The following is a 21,243-nucleotide window of genomic DNA, read 5'->3' as shown; positions in this document are numbered from 1 at the left end:
GTGCGGAATGCTCAATCTTCACACCCGGACGGATCCGACAGTGCAGGAAAGGGGACTCGCGTAATTCTGGGACTGCATTTTGCATCGCGTCTCCTCGAGCTCCGCGCTGAGCCTCGCGTAGGGAGGGAGTTGGGGCCCCGGGCCAGCGTTGCTGGTGCAGAGGGTCGGCGGGCAGCCCCGTGCGCCCATGGCCATGTTGCCTTTAATGCCCTGCCCCTTTGCGTGGCCTTCTGAGGGTTTCCAGAGCTGGCCCGGGTTGCTTCCCACCCGTACGCTCTCTCTTACCGCCAGACAACCTCAGCAGGCAAGGCTCCCCGGAGCGGAGACCTTTTGAGTCCCCGCTCCCTCGCTCCCACCTCCTCCCAGGCCCGGAGTGGCCCTCAACAGCCGGACCTCGCCCGGCCCCGGCTGGGATCATGGTGTTTCTCTCTGGAAATGCCTCGGACAGCTCCAACTGCACCCACCCGCCGCCACCGGTGAACATTTCCAAGGCCATCCTGCTCGGGGTGATCTTGGGGGGCCTCATCCTTTTCGGGGTACTGGGGAACATCCTTGTGATCCTTTCCGTGGCCTGCCACCGGCATCTGCACTCGGTCACTCACTACTACATCGTCAACCTGGCGGTGGCCGACCTTCTACTCACGTCCACGGTGCTGCCTTTCTCCGCAATCTTCGAGATCTTGGGCTACTGGGCCTTTGGCAGGGTCTTCTGCAATATCTGGGCGGCGGTGGACGTCCTGTGCTGCACTGCGTCCATCATGGGGCTCTGCATCATCTCCATCGACCGCTACATCGGCGTGAGCTACCCGCTGCGCTACCCCACCATCGTCACGCAGAAGAGGGGTCTCATGGCTCTGCTCTGCGTCTGGGCGCTCTCCCTGGTCATCTCCATCGGGCCTCTGTTCGGCTGGAGGCAGCCGGCCCCCGAGGACGAGACCATCTGCCAGATCAATGAGGAGCCGGGCTACGTGCTCTTCTCCGCGCTCGGCTCCTTCTACGTGCCGCTCACCATCATCCTGGTCATGTACTGCCGGGTCTACGTGGTGGCCAAGAGGGAGAGCCGGGGCCTCAAGTCCGGCCTGAAGACCGACAAGTCGGACTCGGAGCAGGTGACGCTCCGCATCCATCGCAAAAAGGTCCCGGTCGGAGGCAGCGGGGTGTCCAGCGCCAAGAACAAGACACACTTCTCCGTGAGACTCCTCAAGTTTTCCCGGGAGAAGAAAGCGGCCAAAACACTGGGTATCGTGGTCGGCTGCTTCGTCCTCTGCTGGCTGCCTTTTTTCTTAGTGATGCCCATTGGTAAGTCTTTACAGCACCTCATTTTAGCATTTAGGAGTCTTCACCCTCTTCCCATGATGCTACCCCAGACTCACAGTCAGGGGTGGAAGAAAAAGGATCTGCATTTCAAACAGCAAAGCTAGGGAGGGCAGTTAGGAAAGGCTCCTATGTAGAAAAGTAAATTTTCATTCCCTTTCTGCTCCGGGTTTCATTTATATAACGTCCTAGGGCACTTTTTCAACTACTGCAGAGTGGCATCCTACCGAAGCAGATTAATTGGTCTCCTTAATAAGAACGTCAAGTTTTCTTAATGCTTTAAAGCATGTGTTTAATTTAAATACATCCATCCTCGGATTTCAAGTCTCAGTCTCCACCAGGCACTTAGGCAGGGGCCATGGAATGCCACTTTCACCTCTGCTGCTGTGGACTGCAGATTCTTGTGTCCTAAAAGTAAGCACCATGCTTATTCTGAACAAACGTGTAATTTTATTATTAGATTAGATTATTAAGGGTTAGTTATAACGGTCTGCTTATGTTCTGTATCTGTGTTCATTTTGTTTTCTGGATTCAGTGTGGAAGAAAGCATGGTGAGCCACTGACAAGAAAAAAAAAAAAAACGATATTATGTCCAAACCAATTTAACCTTTTAAGAATTCAACATAATGTTTCCAATAAGTAAATACATTCCGCTTTATTTTAATACCAAGTATTAAATAAAGCAAACACTACTCTTATCCAAAATCATTCAGGAAGCTTCAGATGACACTGAAAATAATACAGTAATGTTACAAATCCAATTTTCTCAAACGCTAAGTTAGCTGTTGTCAAACTAATTAGTTCATTATAAATATCAGCAAGCTGATCCACTTGGAATCGTCGTCCATCTCTGGAAGGCCTTCCTGAGATCCCAAAATGGTTGTTTGCTATTTTTAGTTTGTGAGCTCAAATATAGACCCACACATTGGTTATCCACTAACTCTGGCAAACAAAAAATTACAATAAAAAAATTAATAAAAGTCTGTTTCTGTACTTTAGAGCCAGTTTACATGGCATGTACTGAAAGTAATTTGCAACACTGTGTAGTAATAGCAGCTATTATGTTTTGAGGGCTAACTATGTTTCAGATATTGACAATTTTATATCATTAGTTCTCTCAATAACTCAGTGAGGTATGCATTATTATCCTGTAATCACAAGTCGGGGGAAGGGATTCTTCGGGTTCTAGAGCTTTGCTGTCTAACACCATAGCCACCAGCCCCACGTGGCTATTTAATGTAAGTTAAAATTAAAGAAAATTAATATTCAGTCCCACCAGCCACATTTCAAGTGTTCAATAGCCACATGTGGCCAGTGGCTACTGTTTTGAACAGCAGAGATATAGAACATTTCCATCACTGCAGAAATTTCTACCCAGCATGGCTGCTTGAGAGGCCCTTCCAAGTCCACTCCCTGGTCTTTCATCATTATTGCTTTCTCTGCTCCTAGAATTATATCAGAGTTTTGAATTTATTTAAATAACACTCTTTACTTGAGCCACTGGCTGCTTACCTGCCTGTCTGCATACCATCCCTTCCTCCTGAAGTTTGCACATTTATTCAGGCATCTATCTGTTCACTTGTCGAGTATTTATTAAGCACTTGTTCTAGACACTTAGGATGAACAAGGCAGAAGAATCCTTGCAGTAAGATGTTTGCAATCTTTGGGGGGAAATAGACAAAAACAAATAAATATATCTTAAGAAGTCAAGGACTAATAAGCAGTATTTTAAAAATGAACAGAATAAGAGGAGAGAGTGGTGCTCTATCTATCGATGTGGCGAAAAGTCTCTCTGAAGAGGTGATATTTGAGCAGAGACCTGACTGAATTGAGAAGCAAGCCTTGCAAAGTCTGGGAGGAAGAGCTTTCTGGGCAGAGGGAACAGCAAGTGCAGAGGTGGGAAGGAACCTGACCTATCTTTTAAGCCAAAGTAGAATTTGCATGTTATTCTAATTGTGATGGGAAGCCATCCAATCAAAGGGGCTTTAGCAGGTGAGTGGCTGGTCTTATATTTTTGAAGGATCATTCTGGCTTCTGGGAGGAGTGAGGGCTATTTTGGGGTGAGAGTGGAAACAGGGAGACCAGTTAGGAGGCTGTTGGAGATGTCAAGGAGAGAAAGGTGAGGATGCCCTGCACTCAGGTGAGACAGGTGGAGGTGATGTGAAGTGATCACATTTGGCACTTATTTCAAAGGTAGAGCTGACAAGTTTGGACATGGGATATGAGAAAAGGAGAGGACTAGAGATAAGTCCCGGGTCTGGGGACCTAACAACCGGGTAAATAGTAGTGCGTTTTACTGAGATTGGAAAAACTAAAGGTCGTAAGGGGCTGGTGGGAGTGTGGAGTACAAGTGCTTATTTTGTACAGCCATGTTGAGAAGCGTCTATTAGATGTCTAAGTAGAGATGCCAAGTAGGCAGTTAGATACATGAATTTGGTGCTAAGAGGGGAAGCTGGGCTATGATATAAACTTGGGACACATCACCATACTTAAAGCCACAGAAATGGAAGGATCTGCAAGAGAGAAAGTCTGGAGAGAAAAGAGAGATAAGGACCGAGACTTGGGGCATCCTGATATTTGAAGGTCGGGAAAAGGAGAACCCACCAGAAAAAGAAATTGGGAAGGAGTGGCCAGGGAGGTAGGAGAGCCTGATGACCCTGAAGCTGAATGGAAATGTTTCACCAAGGCAAGAGTCATGAGCTGTGTCACATGCAGCTGCTAGGCCAAGTCAGAGGAGGACGGGGAATCAACATTGGACTTCGCCATGTGGAGGTCCTTGGTGATATGAGGAGGTGCTTTGAGGATAGTAGTTTCTGTGGAGTGATGGAGACAAAAGCCTGATGGTGTGCTTTCTTGAGAGAATGAAAGATGATGTGGGGACAGTGAAAACAGGCAACTCTTTGGAAGGGTTTTGCTAGACAGCGGAGCAGGGAAATGCAGTGTAGCTAGAAGGATCTAGAGAGAATTTTCAAAGGTGGGAGAGAGGATATCATATTTATATTCTGATGGAAATGAGGGAATAGAGAGATCCTGATGGTGTAGGCAAGGAAGGAGACCAGAGGGTTTAGAAGTGACAGGGAAAGCAGGGTGTATGAGCACAGAGGCAGTAGGTACGGAGGGAGAAAGGTAAAGATCTCTTCCAAATATATGTATATCCTCAATGAAATAAGGATCAAGATCATCTCAAAATTTGATGAATTTTATGTATTTTTAAAACTAAGTTATTTTTTAATTTCATAATGACCAAGAGAATAGAAAACATGCAAGTTTTTAAAAAGCAGGTGTTCCTCACTACCAAGCCAAAAACATTGTTGTGAGAGTTAAATTTTAGATGTGGGTAATGGTAATTGCTTGCGCTTTCCTTTGCACATCAGGAGCAAATTGTAGTCAGACAGATAAAACTAGACATCAGCTTAATTCCTCTTTCTTCAGGTTCCCTTCTGTATCATTCTGTTCAATGAACCAAATATCTAAATGTATATGAAACTATCCTGTGATATCTATATTCCCTATCTTCAGTAAATTGAGTTGAGTTGAAAAGAAAAAAGCAAGAATCAAGATCATCACCTAAGAGTGAGGAAGGAATAGGAAATGAAGGAGGTTTGAGGAGCAAAAGAAGATGTGAAAGATTAATCTTTGAGATGAGGGAGTAGATAGATGATGGAAATTTAGGAGGTCCTGAGGATGTGTTTGAGACTTAGGGTCATAAATTTAAAGGAAGGCCAATCAAGAAGGCTGGATGCTGCTATCTCACAGCTAAGAGGCTGAGGATGATAGGGAATGTTGCTGATGGCTGACTGTATCTAGGGACCCTGGTAAAGAAGGGGAGTATGTTATAGCTGATTCACTTTGTTATACAGCAGAAACTAACACAACATTGTAAAGAAATTATACGCCAATAAAGATGTTAAAAAAAAGAAGAGGAGTGGGTGAAGGGACATAGGCTAGATCAGATTAGGGGTCACACAGAGTTAGATGGTGGAAAAAGTTCAGGTGATTGGGAAAAGATAGGTGATTGGGAGGTTGGGACTGCTGGTGGTGGCTTAGCTATCCAAGGAGATGAGCATGATAGACTGGGTCTTGAGGTTCTCCAGGGGAAGGGAGACTCTGGTCCAATCATAGCCTCCCTCTTGGATCTGCTGTCTTGGAGACCTAGTAATGTTGAAGTGAAGACGGGCACAAGATCACCGAACCTACCACATCTATGGTCCACGTTTTCTTCCTGACACTAAACTAGTAAGACACGATTTCTTCCAGGAGTTATGGCTGTATAATAAATTCCAGGCACTGCGTTAGACAGAACAAAAAAAATGACTAAAGCACATTCCCTGCCCTCAAGGGCCTCACAATCTAGTTAAGGAGACAAATTGAAAAGATTATCACAAATCTGTGAAATTGGTCCCCAAAGTGGTATTACAAGTGCTGAGGAATATAACAATTAACTGTGTCTGGAGATCACTACAGAAGCTTCTAGAAGTATTGCAGTTGACTAAGCAGGGACTTGAAGACAGCACTACGTCTGCTGGGCCATCAGTGAGATGTTATCTGTTTTTAGTAACTATCTTAAGTACATAGTTCATGCAAAATGTGAATAGAGGGCCTCCCTGGTGGCGCAGTGGTTGAGAGTCCGCCTGCCGATGCAGGGGATGCGGGTTCGTGCCCCGGTCTGGGAGGATCCCATGTGCCGCGGAGCGGCTGGGCCCGTGAGCCATGGCCGCTGGGCCTGCGCGTCCGGAGCCTGTGCTCCGCGACGGGAGAGGCCACAACGGTGAGAGGCCCGCGTACCGCAAAGAAAAAAAAAAAAAAAAAATGTGAATAGAAGGATAAACATGCCATTATGTTATTATACACAAGGGACAGGAGCTCTTAAGTATAACAAGTAGTCTCTTGGGAAGAATAGCTTATCAGTTTGTGCTAGGCTGCCAGAGAACAGTGGGATTGGAAACTAAACCCAGAGCAGGGGTGAGTGAGCGTAGTGTACAAAGCTGAGAGGTGAAGCACCCACCTGTGTAAGAACCAGACCAGGATAATCAGGTGACTGAGGACTTGCCATTTCATTGCTGAAGGTCCCTCTGGATTTATGAGAAGGTTCTGTCTCCTCCTGGACTCTACACTTCACTCTCTCCCCAGCTCCTCCCAACCAGGGCTGGGTTGGTTGCTGGATTGAATAGTGTGATTGCAGGTAGGAATCTGACTTGTCTGCTCTCAAGTCTAAGTCTTGCTAGTCTTGTTTTCTTTCCGCATCCTAAATGTTTGGTTGAAATTGAGAACCCCTTCGGGGGAGGTGGGGGGATCATACTTCACGGCGTTATCAGTCATTTATACCTTAGAGTGAATGTTTTTAAAAAACAAGTTTTGATCATGAAGCTAAATAAAGAGAATTTGAAGGTGTTAGCCTTCAACATATGAAAGAAGGAAGGGTATAACTGTGCCTCGAGGAAGCTTGGGCACCTGAAGTGTGTGCATCATCTTTGCTTATTTCGTCCTTTTGTCTAGAGCCCAACAGTACCAAAGGCAGTGTACTGGGTGGAAAAAGTGTTGACCTGAGATTTCAACCCAGGCTTTCTTTTTCATAAAATATGCCTAGCATAACGCCTAACACAGAGCAAATGGCAATAAATGTTAATCTTATCTGAATTCATATAATTCACAGACTATCACTGACATATTTTTTTTTATAAATTTGTTTATTTTTGGCTGCGTTGGGTCTTCGTTGCTGCCCGCAGGCCTTCTCTAGTTGCGGTGAGTGGGGGGGGCTACTCTTTGTTCCAGCGCGCAGGCTTCTCATTGCGGTGGCTTCTCTTGTTTTGGAGCACGGGCTCTAGGCGCGGGCTCAGTAGTCGCGGCTCGCAGGCTTTAGAGCGCAGACTCAGTAGTTGTGGCGCATGGGCTTAGTTGCTCCATGGCATGTGGGATGTTCCTGGACCAGGGCTCTAACCTGTGTTGCCTGCATTGGCAGGTGGATTCTTAACCACCGCGCCACCGGGGAAGTCCCCACTGACATATGTTGATGCAGGATGTTGCCATGAGGAGTGGATGCCCTTGGAGGTCTGAGAAAAAGAAAGCATCAGAAAGAAAGGGATGAAGGGGGGCCACATCTACTGAACATACGGTTATGTGTCGGAACTCTGGACACATTATCTGATTTAAATACAAAATAGGCATTATTGTCAGACTGAGCCATTGCTGTTATCTCTGAATGAAAGGAGACAGTGTTGGGCTGAGCTGTGGTTCAGGTGGACATCGACTATTTGAGAATTAGTTTAAAATAAAAAAGACAGCAGACAGCACATGGTAAGGAGGGAGAATAAGTTTTAAGATGGAGTGTTCGGGGAAAAGCTCTACTGGCAAGGAGATTATCAGGTGGAAGCAGTGAGGCAGAGAATGATTCCTTCACTTAATCTGCAAAATTTCGTTGAGTGTGTAGTATGTGCCAGGCAGCTAGAGAATCCCTGGAGATAAATACGAACAAATCCCTGCCGGGACTTCCCTGGTGGGCCAGTGGTTAAGACGCTGTGCTCCCAATGCAGGGGACACTGGCTTGATCCCTGGTCAGGGAACTAGGATCCTGCATGCCGCTCCTTGGTGTGACCAAATAAATAAATAAACATTCATCTGCTTTATCCCACAGCATACATACAACACTCTCAGACTAAAAATAACAGCACAACCAGCAATATGATTACTGTAAACATTAAAAAAAAAATCCCTGCCCTAGTGGAGCTGAAAATCTGCACAATTAAATACATAGCAAAGTCTCAGATGGTGACGTGAAAAACAGCCAGGAAAAGGGGTGAGTGCCTATAATGACATGATGACTCTGACTCTTGTGCATGCCCGAGACAACTCGAGACTAGGTGGCTTCGCTGCAGGTACAAGAGATCGGGCCCCTGATATGTATGGAAAAGGTTGACTTCTGAGAGATAACGGTGTGGAGAGAATCTAAGAGCCACTGTGATTTTAACATGAGACCAGTTTTTCAGTTACTCTTGCTGTACCACCAGTCATCTCAAAATATAGTAACTTAAAGCAGCAGTCATGTTATGGCTTGTGACTCTGTGGGGCAGGGATGAGTCCAGGTCCAGTTCCCTGGGCTGTCTGGCTGGATGTCAGAATCGGTGGCCGCGTGTCCTCCAGGGGTTGAGACTCGCTCTCCGGAAGTGTGGCAGTTCTCTCCAAGAGGGCAGGAGCTGCCAGTCTTCTGAAGACAGCGGCCCAGACCGGGCCCAGTGTCACTGCTTCCTCACTCTGCAGGACAAGCAAGTCATGAGGCCAGTATACGTTCAAGGGGGGGAGAGAAATAGACTCACCTCCTGCTGGGGGAGCAGATCCATAACGGGATGAGGAGATTTTTGTGGCCATCCTGCAGCACCTCTTCCTCACAAGCATATCAAATAGCATTTCTCTTTCATCCTCCAGTTATTTTTGGAGAACTCCCCATATGCTGGGCTTTACACAATGCACCGTGTAAACACCAGTCTGGGTGCTTGCCTTCCCGCAGGCTTCTAATCTCCACAGGGAAATAGACATTAATCAGATAACCACAAAAAAAGTCCAGTGAAGACGATGGGGTGGTACCCTGGAAACCTACGCTGTGGATAAGGGTGACCCTGGGCAGGAGGGCAGAAAAGTCTTGCTAGGAAGGAGAGCTTGACGTTTGAGCTGAGATCTGTAGAATGAGGAACTCTTCACTGGCTAAAAGGAGGAGGGAAGGAACGGGATGTGTAAAAACTCTGATAGGACTGGCCTGATGCTTAATGAGGATTTTCCAGAAGGCCAGTGTGGCCAGAGATGAAAGGCTGATAGAAAACTAGTATCAAATGAAGCTGGACAAAAAAGAGATCTGACCAAATAAGCCTTTAAAGTCATATTATGCGTTTGTGTTTTTATCTGAAGAGGACCAGGAGCAGAGATGACATGATCAAGTCTATATTTTAAAGTATCAAAGGCTTAGTGAAAAGAAGACTGTGGATAGACCAGTTGGGAGACATTTACACAGGACAGTTGAGAGGTTTCCTGCCAAGTCGGATCCTTCTCACTCGTGATTGAAAATATTTATTTCTGTGAGCTGCCACATAGCTCTTGTATGCGTCTTCTGTTGTTGCCTCCCGAGCAGATTTACGAGAAATGCTTTTCCTGATCACAAATAGTCTGACCAGACTTGGCTTTAAGTTAATTGTGGCTCTTTTCCGCAAGACGAGTGTGTCAACAGAGATTTACCGTCATATTCAAAAGAATGTGCTGCAGGCTCAGAAAACGTCTACTATGAGTTCTAACAAAGCTTTGAACAATAGCCACCTCTTTCAAACCGGCTGCACGCTGGCAATTCATTACTTTGAAGGAGACGATACTTAGTGACCTACGCATTGCTGTGTTTTGTTACTTCATAGTTTCAGGTTCAGATGCTAGGATGTTTTCCTGAGGCGTTTTCTTTGTGTGGCAGATTCACTGTCTTTTAGCCCTTTTACTTGGTTTTCTAACTGGACATTTACATAGTGGCTTCTCATTTTGAAACTGCTTGCTTCTTTACTATTTAAAAATTTCCCCCCATATTTTTATCAGTCGTTTATATTTCCATTTTGTGACGTGAAATTGCTCCTCTGTGCTCTTTGGCCACATTTTATCAAGTCATTGATTTTCACTTATTTTCTTTTTGTAAGATTATTGTATACATTGAACATTAATCACTTATTACTGCATATCCTGGGTTGCCAGCTTTCTCATTGCTATATTCAGACATGCTGAGAAAATGTACCTTCTTTATTTTTCAAAAACTGATATGATCTTTTTCATGAACTCCAGCGGAGACACACACACACACACACACACATGCACACACACACATACACTTTTAGTTGAATCCAATAAGTTCAGTCAAATCCAGTCACTTAAGCAGCGTCTTTATACACTCAGCCCGCCTTGGATAACTCAGCCTTTCAGGTTTGCCTGCTAAATTGTTAATCAGGGGCACACATAACCTCGTGGCTATTGGGGTCGGGGAGAGAGGAAATTGTCGGGCCCTCGGCTGACCTTTCATGGTGATTTTTAGTTTCCTTCACTGGGGACGTTGGGTTAGTCTAGTGACCGGCCCCCAGGCGCTAGGCCCCAGCCATCACGCCGCTGTCTCCCAATCAGTCTGAGGGTGCTCACCCATGGACCATCGACCCACCTGATGACTCAGCCCCACTAAGTCCTTACTGTGACTACAGACACTCAAAGTTTATGTGTGTCTCCATTTGGCTCCTGGCTGGGTGACAATTGTTCTGTGACCATTAGCCAAGGAGTCACTTTATCCATAACAGCCCCCGTGATCACCTTTCACAAGCTTTTGAACTAAACCCTCAGCAATGTTTCATCCCTGTCTCAAGGTATGGAGAGCCCTGTGGGTTCCTTCCACACCCCTCCACACCACACCATCTCATTCCACACCCAAGCACACCACACCAAACAGGTGTGCTAACCCAGACTTACTCTCTGCCCACCCACACGGGCTGTCACTTTAATGGGTGCTAGAGCCCTCCTGTGTCCTCTCCCAGATGCCCAGAATGGAGAGTGGGGAAAATCACCTTCACTACCACCTTTATCTTCTTAAATGCCTCTGTGGTCCTTGTTGAGAGGGGAGCTCAGAACAAACACCAGGCTGCCTCTTTTCACTACCTCCTTCCCCACTTTTCCCCACAGTCCACCTGTGGAGGACAGATGTGGCAGGCTTTCCCTTCCTTTTTCTGGCTAAATGGGACCCTCCTCAGAACCATGTCTTCTTCCTTCCTGGGGGGCATCCATCTTCTATGGAACAGCAATGGCAAATGGATGCAGGCAGAGAGAGAGAGATAGGTTCACTAAAAAAGGAATAAAGACCAGGAGTTTTTAACAATGTTATAATCTTTATACATATTCAGCAACTATTTTTCCCATTGGTTTTTTTTTTTTTGCATTTTATCCTTTTTGTGGCTTTTACAAATACATAGACATTTAAAATGTTCATGTAGTCACATATTTTAATCTGTTTCTTCACGGATTGTGCCTTCTCAGGGATGCTTGGAGAGATCTTCCCCCACGTAAGTCAGATAACCTCTATTTTCTCCTTGTTCTTTTAAAGCAGCATTTGTCATCTACCTGGAATTTACTTTTGTATTTTGGTAGGTGATGTCTAACTGTATTTATGTAGAAATGGTTAACCAGAAATTCTTATAAGATTTATTGAATAATGTATCCTTTCCCATCTTCTCTGGAAAACTACGTTTGTTGTATTAGAGAGAATCCTGAATCTATTTTGGAATTCCCACTTCTGTTACATTTATCTATCTCTCTAATATTGGTGCTACATTATTTTAACTACTGTGGTTTCATAATACATTTTCATATTTTCTAGGTTAAGGCCCCTGGATGAATATTCTTTTTTTAAAAATAAATTTATTTTATTTTATTTTATTTTTGGCTGCATTAGTTCTTCATTGCTGTGCGCGGGCTTTCTCTAGTTGTGGTGAGCAGAGGCTACTCTTCGTTGCGGTGCTTGGGCTTCTCATTGTGGTGGCTTCTCGTGTTGCAGAGCAAGGGCTCTAGGTGCGCGGGCTTCAGTAGTTGTGGCTCGCAGGCTCTAGAGCACAGGCTCAGTAGTTGGGGTGCACGGGCTTAGTTGCTCTGTGGCATGTGGGATCCTCCCAGGCCAGGGCTCGAATCCATGTACCCTGCATTGTCAGGTGGATTCTTAACCACTGCGCCACCAGGGAAGCTCTGGATGAATATTCTTTTTCAAAATGATTTTGTCTGTCTTTGCACGTTCTTCCAGGAAAAGCCTGGACTCATTTTTTCAAGTTACATCTCTTACCCCCACCAACACCAACACACACACACACATACACACACACGCACTCACACACACACTCACACAAATCCTGTCACATGTTAATCATAATTTTTAGTATGTATAGATTAATTTGAAAGGAGACATCTTTATCACATTGAGACCTCCTGTTAAGAAATATGACATATGTAAATCAACTCTACTTCAATAAAAATATATGACATGTTTCTCCATTTACTTCCCAAACTACTTTCGGACTATTGTTTAAACTTTACTTTTTTTTTTTTTTTTTTGCGGGCCTCTCAGTGTTGTGGCCTCTCCCGTTGCGGAGCAACAGACTCCGGACGCGCAGGCTCAGCAGCCATGGCTCACGGGCCCAGCCGCTCCGCCGCATGTGGGATCCTCCCAGACCGGGGCACGAACCCATGTCCCCTGCATCGGCAGGCAGACTCTCAACCACTGCGCCACCAGGGAAGCCCTAAACTTTGCTTTTAATCACACTTACTATCATGTCCTAGAAAAATGATTGTTACAGTGAAGTCAGGAAATGCTGCTTTGGTATTTCAATGTTAAATACAACACGTTGGTTTTTAGATCAGTACCCTTCATCATGTCAAGGACGTATCTTTCTATAGTTTATAGAATAATTTTATCAAAAACGGATTTTTATCAAATGCTGCTTTTTAAATATGCATCAATATAATATTTTTCATTGATACTGATTTGATAAATTTTATTTCCTAATATTAACCTATCCATATATTCTTGGATTAAATTCTATCTGATCAGTGACATTATTCTTTTTATGTTACTGCATTATACTAAGTATTTTATTTCTGGTTTGCATCTATATTTCTATGTGAAATGAGTATATCGTTTTATTTTACAGTGTGTTTTTGTTGCATGTTGGTTTTGAGTTTATATTAACTTTATAAAACGAATTGTGACACTCTCCATTTTTTTTCTACCATCTGTAACAATTTAAATAGCATAAGAATTATGTGTTCCTTGAAGGTTTGAAAGAACTTGCCCATAAAACATTTGGACACAGCTCCTTTTATGGATGCAGCTCTAGGAGACTGGTTTCTATTTCTTCCATGGATAGTGGTCTATTCTGATTGTCAGATTTGATAATCTTTGTTTTCTTATTTTCTATTTTCCTTCTCATTGAGATTTAAAATTTTAGCACAGAATTTTGCATGAAACTCTGTTATTTTTCATTTCTTTTCTATCTTTCTCATTTCCCACATCATATACTTGTGTTTTGTTGCTTTTTGTCTTCACTGAGATATCTTGAAAGATTGTCTATTTCATTAATTTTTTCAAAGAACCCATGTCCTAGAGTTATTAATCACTTTGCTCTGTTTTCCAGTGCACTAATTTAATCTCTAGAAAGTTATTTTTCTGGTTATATTTTGTTCTTTTGTATTAACTTGAGGAAAATGTTTGGTTCACATACTTTAATTTATTCCTGTCTAAGATTAAAAACAACCAAAGTTGTACGTTTTCCTCCAAGCAGACTTGAATTTCTTACTTTATGTTTTGCTAGGCAGTACTCTCATCCAGTTTTTCTGTTTTTCCTCTTTTAGCAGTAGCTCCTTAGTCCTATGTGGACAGAAGAGGATTCATTGTATTATTGTTGTTCGTTAATTTAAAAAATAATTGGTGTTTTTATCCTCCGTTTTTAAAAATTAATTTTGAATTTACTGTATAGTGGTCAGAGAATGTGAATCCAATAATTTCTAGCTTATGAAATGAATTGAGGTTTTTTTAATGACTTGATATATGATCAATAATTAGCACATTTAATAGATTTAATGTTTGAAAGATATATATTAATTAAACGTTAGCAGGGATGTTTTTAAGATCATCTTTATCCAGTATTCATTATCTTTACCTTTATCCCTGATCTACTTTATTTGTTACATATTGAGAGAGGTATGGTAAACCTTCCTACTGGGAATAATTCTTCCAATTATTTCTTATATTTTTAACAGGTTTTACTTTATACATGTTGATGCGGATGCATGATACTTAAGAGATTAAGTCAATAATACCTTCATTTAAAGTATTATTTAGATTTATTTATTTAATTAATAGACTTTTTGTCCTATTTATTTTTCCTTGATATGTACATTTTTGGAAATTAATATTGCAATCTCTAATATATTTTTGTTTGCATTTACCAACATACTTCTGCCCGTCTTTTATTTATTTATTTAATTTATTTATTTTTGGCTGTGTTGGGTCTTCGTTGCTGTGCATGGGCCTTCTCTAATTGCAGTGAGCAGGGGCTACTCTTCGTTGTGGTGTGCAGGCTTCTCATTGTGGTGGCTTCTCTTGTTGTGGAGCATGGGCTCTAGGCACGCGGGCTTCAGTAGTTGCAGCATGTGGGCTAAGTAGTTGTGGCTCATAGGCTCTAGAGCGCAGGCTCAGTAGTTGTGGCACATGAGCTTAGCTGCTCCGTGGCATGTGGGATCTTCCCAGACTGAGACTCGAACCCGCGTCCCCTGCATTGGCAGGCAGATTCTCAACCACTGCACCACCCAGGAAGCCCCTGCCGGTCTTTTTATACATCAGCTTGTGTAACTTGCATCAAATGGATTTTTCAGTGTCTACGTGTCTTATCTGGGTATTTGTCTCTTAGTAAAAATATAATTTCCACTGATTGTAACAGATATATTTGGGTTGATTTTTGTCTCCTGGTTTTATGTTTCCTTCCTTTTCTTTGTTTTCTGTCTCTTGCAAACTGGACCATTTTATTCTTTGCTTTTTAAATTCTGCAGTATTTTGTAAAGGTGGTCTCCTATTTTAAATTCTACTAGAGATTATCTTTGAGCTTTTCAAAAGCATTTTTTTTTTTTTTTTTTTTTTTTTGCGGTACGCGGGCCTCTCACTGTTGTGGCCTCTCCCGCTGCGGAGCACAGGCTCCGGACGCGCAGGCTCAGCGGCCATGGCCCACGGGCCCAGCCGCTCCGCGGCATATGGGATCCTCCCAGACCGGGGCACGAACCCGCATCCCCTGCATCAGCAGGCGGACTCTCAACCACTGCGCCACCAGGGAGGCCCCACAAAAGCATTTTTTAAACCTTTGTTTCTCTCTTAAACAACCATCCCTATCACCCACCTTTGCCCACATAAGGGGGGAAGTTTATCACACTCTTATTTTCCCTTCCTCCAGAAACCTACATCTTTTGGTTAATAAACTTTTGTGTTTTAAATGTCGGTTACTGCTATTAAATGTTTATATTTCCTATCCTGTCTTTTGTATCTTTCTGTAATTTAGTTTAGTAATACAAATAGCCTTCTGATTATATACTATGATTTACTCATTCATGAGCTCTGGATTTTGCTTTATCTACCATGTGAAATAGGGACCAGCACACTATGGCCTGTTTTTGTAAATAAAGTTTTATTGGAACACAGCCATATACATTTGCTTACAAATCATCCATGGCTGCTTCCATGCTACAGTGGCCGAGTTGAGTAGTTGCTGCAGAGACTGCATGGCCCACAAGGTTTAAAATATTTGCTATTATATTAGAGTATAATGCCAAATAAATTTTGACCAATAACAACATAAGCCAAACACATTTTTAAAGCCCGTATATGCCTGAGCCTAAATACATGAAAGACAACTTTTCTGAGTATAGAACTCGAGTTATATTTTTCTTTAATTTCAAAATACTGTTGTTGTTACTCCTCTGTCTCTTGGTATTTAGTGCTTTATAAATGACTTAAGGCCAACTTGATTATTGTTTTCCTTTTCTCATGTATTCTCTTTATTTATGTGTTTATTTTCTGACCAAGATGTTTATAGAATTTTTTCCCCAATCAAATTAAAAAATGTCCCCTGGACATTTCTGGTTGTGGGGTAACTTTTTCATTGTGATTGCCTGGAACCCCGTGCACATTTTTTTTTTTTTTTTTTTTTTTTTTTGTCCTGAAGCTAAAGATAGCATCCTTTGGTGATCACTTCATCTGCTTCACTCTTTCTCTTGGAATTCATATTAGATCTATTTTGGATCTCCTGTACCTGCCCCCTTTTTCTCTTGCTCTTTTAGTCACATTAGTCATCTTCTCGCTATTTTCCTCTGACTTCCAAGTTTCTCACGTTTCTCCAGTGTGTGTTCTATTTTACCTAGTTAGCCTTAGTAGCTACCTCCACCACATTTGCTCCAGTCCACTCCATTTTATTGGCATATTGTTCCATCTTCATTATCGCCTACACTGAATTTGTAAACCCAATAGCTCCTTAAATCACATTTCAATACAACATAGAGATTTTCTTCCATATCACTGTTTTAAAAATGGAGTTTTATTATTTATTTAAAATATTTATTTATTTATTTATTTAGTTGCACTGGGTCTTAGTTGCAGCATGTGGGCTCCTTAGTTGCAGCTCATCAGCTCTTTAGTTGTGGCATGCACACTCTTAGTTGCGGCATGCATGTGGGATCCAGTTCCCTAACCAGGGATCGAACCCGGGCCCCCTGCATTGGGAGCATGGAGTCTTATCCACTGTGCCACCAGGGAAGTCCCAAAAGTGGAGTTTTATATTTGAGGATCTCAGATTCCTCAGATCGATCTCATCTCCCGAATAGCTGAATCTTTTCATGGGAACAGTAATTCTTCTCTTTTTGTTCAACCTCACCAAGGGTGACATAGGGATAAAATTTGAAATGGGTTCTGTTTGGAACTGGTTGGGTCCTGGTCCAAATCTTTCAGACCCATATTAAGGGGAGAAGGAAGGAATTGTCTTTGTTGTAGTTTATATTTGCCAGAGTATACCGATCTGTTCATCCGGAGTGAGCAGAGAGGAGGTAGAAAGACAAAGGTTCACTGTTGCACAGCAGAAGAGTCCTTGTCCTGTTTGCTTGACACAGTGGGTGCGGTGATTTCTCCTTCAGGTGGGATGACCGGCCCCCTGGGATCCACGTCCCGAAGAGCCTCCCTTTACTTGTTTGCTGGTCTTGATGGGAAACCCGAGGGATTTCCCACCCTGTGTGGACCTCAGCATCAGTACTCTCCTCAGACACTCGAGTGCAGTTACGTTTTGTCTTTGAAAAGCTACCCCTGAGTCTGCCTGTATCTCTAGCATCTGCTATTCCAAGCCCCTGGGGGTGTCACCTGGCAGCAGTTGGGAGCCATCTTCCCTTCACCCCTTTTCTTGAGGTAAACTGAGGACTCATTAGTCCTTCATTCAGGCTGGTGGTGATGGAATTAGAGTTTCCAGAAATCTCTCAGAGGTTCTAGCTTATGGATATGGCCCTTCCTTAGTGTTGTTTAGTAGTGATGTAAAATTTCACCTATATGTGTATTCTTTTAGATTTATTAAAAATGTAGAAAAGGGATGAGGAAGTGCAGCTTGATCCACACATCACTGCCTCAGCCCTGGCATCTTTTCAGGTTGATATCAAAATGTGAAGCAGAAATGAGAATAGCCTGACATATGATCATTTCCTTTGGTTTCATGGAAGCTTGTGGTTCAAGACAAAGCAATCAGAGGGAGATACCTATGGAGTCAGATGGGGCAGAGACTGTGTAGGTAAGCAGGCTGAACTTTCTCTTGATCACAAGTGGATGAGATGAAATCATGTGAAGAGCTTAACAAGTCTTCTTCTAGGATAAAGAAATGAAGGAGTTTATGTATGGGACGTGAGGGGTGGTTGCCCTAGTCAGTTCAAGCTGCTGTAACAGAACACCACAGGCAAGATGTCTTAAACAACGGATATTTATTTCTTACAGTTTCAGGGCTGGGAAGTTTCGAGGTCAGGGTGCAGCATGGTCAGGTTCTCGTGAGGACCCTCTTCCTGGTTTACAGATGGCTAGCTTCTCCCTCTGTCCTCACATCGCAGAGAGCGAATCAGCTCCGGTTCCTTTATCTCCTTATAAGAACACGGATCCCATCATGGGAATTCCACCCTTGTGACCTCATCCAAACCTACTTACCTCCCAAATTGGAGGCTCTGCCTCCAATACCATCACAGTGAGGGGTAAGGCTCCAATAGATGAATTTGGGGTGGAGGACACAAGCATTCAGTCCATAGCAGTGGCTTTTTGCATATAATTTAATTCCTAGAAAAAGTCTGTAAGATAGAAATCGCCAGGCTCATGTAGAGAAGTGGAAACCAAGGCACAAGGAGGAGGAAATGACATCTTGATGGAGCTACCTGGCTGCTCTCCCTAGAAAAGAGGATAGTGCTCTGGCCATGAGTTAAAAGCCCTGGGTTCCAGCTCCTCATCTGTAGAAAAAGGGGCTTGCATGGGACCAGTAGATTTCCAGCTTCTCAGCTTCACAATTCCTTGTTCCAATGATATCCTACTCAGAAGCTCAAGATACAAAATGGATGAAAGTGGTGCTGCACCCATGGAAGCGGCCAGGGAACCCTGAGTCCTGGACACTGAGTCCTCGCCTTCCCACTGGCAGTGGCCGCTGGGGGCGTCTGGAGCACAGATTGCTCTCTGTAATAGTATCTGATTCCAGACTCAGTCAGTAAAGGGTATCAGAAGAAGTTCGGTTTGCATTTTCAAAGGAGAAGGAGGGAAAGTTGACAAAGGGCACATCGGCTGTCATTGTTCTGGAATGCTGGCAGAGCCGTAGTCTTTGCCCAAAAAGGGTTTGAAAAGGGAACATTACACACTAACTTTCTTTATTTTTTTGTGTACTCTCCGCATTTAGCTTATCGCTGGGGCATTTAGTTGCCAGTGAGAAACCTGCTGTTTACAAATTGGTCATGTAGTTTGATACCATATGATGAGAAATGTTTTTGAAGGTTACCTGCCATCTGCAATCATTTGCTTTGTAAAATGATTTTGCTGTCATCAAGAGATAACTAAAGGACAATCTCAGAAATGGATTTTTTTTTTTTAAGGAAACTCTAGGAGAGGGTGAGCTCCCAGAATAACAAACCGTTCCTAAAGAATTCACAGCAGGAGTTCTCAACCAGGGGCGATTTTGACTCCCAGGGTACATTTGGCAATGTGTGCAGACATTTTTGGTTGTCACGATGTCACAGTTGGGGTGAGAGGTGCTATTGGCATCTACTGGATAGAAGTCAGGGATACTGCTAAACATGCTGCAATGTGCAGGATGGTCCCACAAAAAAAATTATCCAGCCCCAAATGACAACATTGCCAAGACTGATAAACCATAGTTTATATTAAAGGAATTCCTAAAATCAATCACAATCTTTAGAAACACCACGTTCAAAGCAAAAGAAATAAAAAACAATTCTGATTTTGATTCAGACTTTTTTTTTTAAACTGTGTTTTCAATATCTTGGCTAGTGATTCCAAAAAAAAAAAAAAAAAGCAAACAAAAACAGTCTCCAGATGCCTCAAGGTCCCTAAAAAAGTAATAGTTGTCTACTCACTATTTTTTTTATTTTGGTAAAATTTACCATTTTAACCATTTTATAACATACAATTCAGTAGCACTTAGTACATTAACAGTGTTGTGCAATCATCACCACTATCTACTTCCAAAACATTTTCTTTACCCCAAAATGAAACTCCGTTCCCTTTAAAAGTCGCTCTCCATTTCCCCCATCCCAAGCCCCCGGCAACCATCAATCTGCTTTTGTCTGTATAGATTTGCCTATTCCCGATAGTACATATAAATGGAATCATACACTGTGTGGCCTTTTGTGTCTGGCTTCTTTCACTTAGCATAATGTTTTCAAGCCTCATCCCTGTGTGGCATGTATCAGTACTGTATTCTTTTCCATAAGTGAATATCATTATATGGATATACCATGTTTTATTTATCCTTTCATCAGTTGAGGGACATTTGAGTTGTTTCTACCTTTTAGCTATTGTGAATAGCACTGCTATAAATATTCAGGTAAAATTTTTGTTTGAATACCCGTTCTTAGTTTCTTTCAGTCTATACCTAGGAGTGGAATTGTTGGGTCATATTGTCCTACTATGTTTAACTTATTGAGGAACCAACAAACTGTTTTTCACAGCAGCTACCCCAGTTCACATACCTACCAGCAATGTATGAGGGTTCCAATTTCTCCATATCCTCACCAATACTTATTTTCCTTTCATCTTTTAATTATAACTATCCTACTGGACATAAAGTAGTATCTGTTTTGGTTTTGAATTGCGTTTCAGTGATGACTACAGAAGTTGAACATCTTTTCTTGTGGTTGTTGGCCATTTGTGTATCTTCTTTGGTGTAATGTCTATTCAAGTCCTTTGCCCATTTTTAAATTAGGTTGATTGTCTTTTTTGTTGTTGAGTTGTAGGAGTTCTTTATATATTTAGGGTACTAGAACCTTATGAGATATATGACTTGCAAATACTTTTCTCTCATTCTGTGGATTGTCCTTTCACTTCCCTGATAGTGTCCTTTGATGCACAAATGTCTAATTTTTATGAAGTCCAATTTACCTAATTTTCCTTTTGTTGCTTGTGTTTTTGGTGCTATATCTAAGAAATCATTGCCTGATCTAGGTCACAAAGACTTATCCCTATCCTTTCTCCTAAGAGTTTTTAGTTTTAGCTCTAACCGTTAGGCCTTTGATCCATTTTGAATTAATTTTTACGTGTGCTGTGAGGTAAGGTTCCAACTTCATTCTTTTGCATGTGGAAATCCAGTTGTTCAAGCACCACTTGTTGAAGAGACTATCTTTTCCTTCACTGAGTGATCTTGGCATTCTTGTAGAAATTCAATTGACTATAGATATATGGGTCACTTCTGGACTTTCTTTTCCATATTCCATATGTCTATATTACTGTCTTATGCCAGTACCACACTGTTTTGATTAGTGTAGCTTTGTAGTAGTTTTGAGATTGCTACCCAGTATTTTTACATTTCCTAAAGCTTGATGGAAGCTTTAAAAAATATTACCTCTTTTAAAAAAAATATTAATGCTACATAAAATAGTGCATGATTCCTTTGGAATTCCTAAATTCAAAAATTCTAAAGATGGAAAGTTCTAGATTACTAATTTGGAGCTAATGAGAACTCATTTAGCAGTGCACCTAACCTGAACTCACATGAATCTGTAGATTCTATGAGATCTATGAGAATATAGATTTCAGAATATAGAGATTATAGAATATAAAATCTATATTTTAAATAAATTTTATATAATATTTATATTTTATCTAGG

General features: G+C 42.4%; 1 protein-coding gene across 1 annotated transcript in view; it reads left to right on the top strand.

Moving 5' to 3' along the window:
• Positions 1-416: 416 nt before the first annotated feature.
• ADRA1A (adrenoceptor alpha 1A) overlaps positions 417-21,243 on the top strand; it is a gene marked incomplete at both ends in the record, with an annotated part of 88,335 nt that continues 67,508 nt past the window's right edge. The window contains one exon of the mRNA XM_079706012.1: positions 417-1,299. Within this exon, the coding sequence (XP_079562138.1) occupies positions 417-1,299 (883 nt within the window). The remainder of the gene's footprint in view (positions 1,300-21,243) is intronic.

The sequence above is a fragment of the Hyperoodon ampullatus genome (assembly GCF_949752795.1).
Source record: "Hyperoodon ampullatus genome assembly, chromosome: 6".
Taxonomy (NCBI): Eukaryota; Metazoa; Chordata; class Mammalia; order Artiodactyla; family Ziphiidae; genus Hyperoodon; species Hyperoodon ampullatus.
The sequence above is the reverse complement of the archived record's forward strand: the minus strand, read 5'-3'. Positions and strand labels throughout refer to the sequence as shown.